The 3,347-nt window shown below is 33.3% G+C and overlaps 1 protein-coding gene across 1 annotated transcript; it reads right to left on the reverse strand.

Moving 5' to 3' along the window:
• Positions 1–330: 330 nt before the first annotated feature.
• On the reverse strand, positions 331–1,503 carry Tent5d (terminal nucleotidyltransferase 5D). The gene has a single exon (XM_008823066.1). The coding sequence runs from the start codon at positions 1,501–1,503 to the stop codon at positions 331–333; it is 1,173 nt and encodes a 390-aa protein (XP_008821288.1).
• Between the last annotated feature and the right edge of the window lie 1,844 nt (positions 1,504–3,347).

Consider the following 3,347-nt stretch of genomic DNA (forward strand, 5'->3'; position numbering starts at 1 on the left):
AATTTTACAAACTGAATAGTGTTCTTTTATACTTCAGCCAAAGATGCAGGCATCTTTAATATATTGGTCACAGTAAATTTGAAGTCTAAATATCAGTAAGATCTCAAAATCATTTCAAATATTCCACAACATTTCAAAGTTAGTAGAGCCACATTTGAAAATCATTTTGAAATGTCAGTTTACAGATGATATTTTATCTACTATAATTATTTAAGCTGGAATTGGTGGAAAATAATTGGTAACTACACAAAAATAGCATCTTCACTTTTATAGAATTTGGAAAATTGCTTTGAAGAGGTGCTTAAGCAAAGTTTCTGATGTGTGTGTTTTTTACCACAATCCATTTTGCACAGGAAAGTGCATAGCAGGACATGGCTGAAAAAAAACAAGTGGTGGCCCAGATGATACATAATAACTAGGGTACCCTCCACCAAGAACTACATATGGAGCAGGTTGATAGAAGCAAGTTACATTGCTCGTATTGGGTAAAATATTCTGTTCTCCAAGTACTTTTAAAGCCAAAAGGGTGATCATATTAAGAGTCTGCCTTCTTTCATAACCCATGAGGCAAACAGTACTTTGTTTAACCACTCCATGCAGGGTCATAAGGTAATCATACTTGCTCTTTTCTTCACCTATGAAATGGTTGCGGAGGTATGATTCAATTTTCTTTTGCTGTTCTGCTACATCAGGAAAATCTATGAAAAATCTAGAACACATATAACGCTCCAGGATCTTAATTTCTGTTTGACAAGCTGGTTTGAAGTCACGAACCAACAAATTGCTATATTTCAAAAGGCCACCACCTCTGATCTCTTCAGGCTTTCTGGTATATATAAGCTTGTATTTCAAATGAATCATTGCTTCCTGGAAGTCCCCGTACATACTTTCAGCTACCACAATAGGACAGGATTCTTTGGTTAGCTTAGCGTTTGGGACACTATAAAAATCTAACATGGAATCCAAAAGAATCTGAAATGAATCTACACTAAATTCAAATTGTCGTCTGAGTGAATTCACAAATTTTAGTTCTACATTCTTCCCAGTGTTATTTGAAAGAGAAATGAGACTCCAACGATCATGGTTATTACAAATTTTGACCATTTTCTGAACATAAGCCTCTTTCAGGGTCTTTGGTGTAATCTTTTCTTTTTTAACACCTTTTGGTAAAAAGTCAAGTAGGCAACCTAGAACTGCATCTTTAATGACGTGAAATTCCTGATCACTTGGCAGTTCAACACCAAAAATAATGTCCAGATCTTTGTAGCTGATTCCATTATGGCTTGCGAGGATGTAACTTGCTGTAGAACCATTCAGTCTGGTATCTTTAACAACAATGCCCTGTTTTATGAGTTGGTCTTTCACAACATGAACAATATCTTTTGGTTTTACCTCCAGTGTGGGGAAATTTCCCCTTCCATGAATTGGGATTACTTCATCTAACACACGATCCAGTGTTATGATGTGCTCCCAAGTGAGATTGCTGAATCTGATCTCTGACATTTTGAAGTCAATAGATTAACTAGGGGGCAAGAAAAATTTTGAGAGGAAATGTCAGCATCTTAAAAGCTAATGTTACATCTAAAACATATGAAAAATTTCAAAACAGGCTTAATCTCAACATAAAGCTAATCGTAGAAAGTTCACAATGTATACACTTAAATATCGCAAAATAAAAGTCACCATGATTATATCAAATTTGCTAATTCATCACTAAATGAAAACAGATTTCTCAGCGATTAACTGTAATTGTATAAAAGACAAAATAAAAATGGTGTTTTTTTCAATCTTTCCTCATATAAAACCGATAATGATTTTTGGTGATAAAATAACATTTATGAGATAATCATAGTCCTTTATTAAGTTTAACTGTAATCCATTTAAATTGAAACTAGACAGCATACATACACTATGAAGCTGATGTTTAACACCTTTATTCCACAAGTATAAAAACATTTCCATAAACATTACTGACTTCCATATATTTTATTGCTCTCATTTTAAAGACCAACACTGATACCCTCTATTAGATTAATTCCCTGGGTTCGTACAGAATAAGGATGGCATGTATTTCACGACTTCTTCTATATGCCTAGAAGCCATTTAAGAAATGTTAGTTGAAGGAAATAATGAATGTCAAGTGGGAGTGACAAATGAACATATAATGGGACTGGAAGGATGGCTCAGCGGTTAGAAGCACCGGGTGCACTTCTAGAGGACCCAGGTTCAATTCCCAGCATCCATATCGAGGCCGAAAACTGTCCAAAACTCTAGTTCCAAAGGGATCCAATGCTCTCTTCCAATCTCCATTGGCATTGCACGACATGGGTGCACTTACACACATGAAAGCAAGACACTCATACACATAAATAAAATAAAAATGATAAAATAAAAAGAAAAATGAACCTACCAAATTTGTGCCCAAAATGAAACAAGAATATATGCAAGCATAATATTCCTGAGCTTTAAAAAAATCTAGTTTAGATGTCTGATATAATATATGTCCAAAATTTTTTACAATTGGGGAGCATCAGGAAGTAAAATTTTATAGCATGCATGAACACTGTGAATGCACCTATATATAATTATGTAACTAGGTATAGCTACAATGATTACATGGATCTTCAAATATACTATTAATCTGTTTAAGAAAATAGGAAAGCAAATGAAGTTCATCTCAAATTGGGTATTATTTCCTGAATTCCAGAAATGAAAATACTGTATAAGTTTAATGCAATTTTATGTATATGGCATTCATATATTGCATATATAGGTAGCTATCAGAATAATGCAAATATTTGGAATTCAATACTACATATATCTACAGTATAACTAGAGTAATATAATTCTTATTTGGTATCTATAGCACAGACTTTGGTTGTTCAATCATTCTGCAAGTGTCAACTGAGTAACATTAGATCTGTGCTAGAGAGAAACTAAAACCTATTCTCTTTCTCAATATATTATCCTCATAAATATGACATAAAGTCTCAAAATCTATTTTTATGTGGTAATAATATGGTTTATGTAATGGGTTGCTGGTTTTATATTAAGGAACTCTAATGGCAAATATCTGCACAGTTTGGCCAGCTATATGAATATGCAAGTCATATCTTAAACATGAATGGGTTGAATTGACTACATCAGGTTTTTGGACTTGAGTAAATTATCTATCATGTGAAATGAACACTGAAAAGAACAAGACAATGTATTTATTGACACGATATGTAGTAACACTGATGAGACTTAAGACATTTTCCTGGAATTATCACAAAATAACTTTAATCTCACAATTTGTTATGCTAAAGTTCTCAGTCAGAAAAATAAAGAGCTGGAGACAGCCTGAG

The sequence above is a fragment of the Nannospalax galili genome, unplaced genomic scaffold (genome assembly GCF_000622305.1).
Source record: "Nannospalax galili isolate Female #2095 unplaced genomic scaffold, S.galili_v1.0 scaffold10, whole genome shotgun sequence".
Taxonomy (NCBI): Eukaryota; Metazoa; Chordata; class Mammalia; order Rodentia; family Spalacidae; genus Nannospalax; species Nannospalax galili.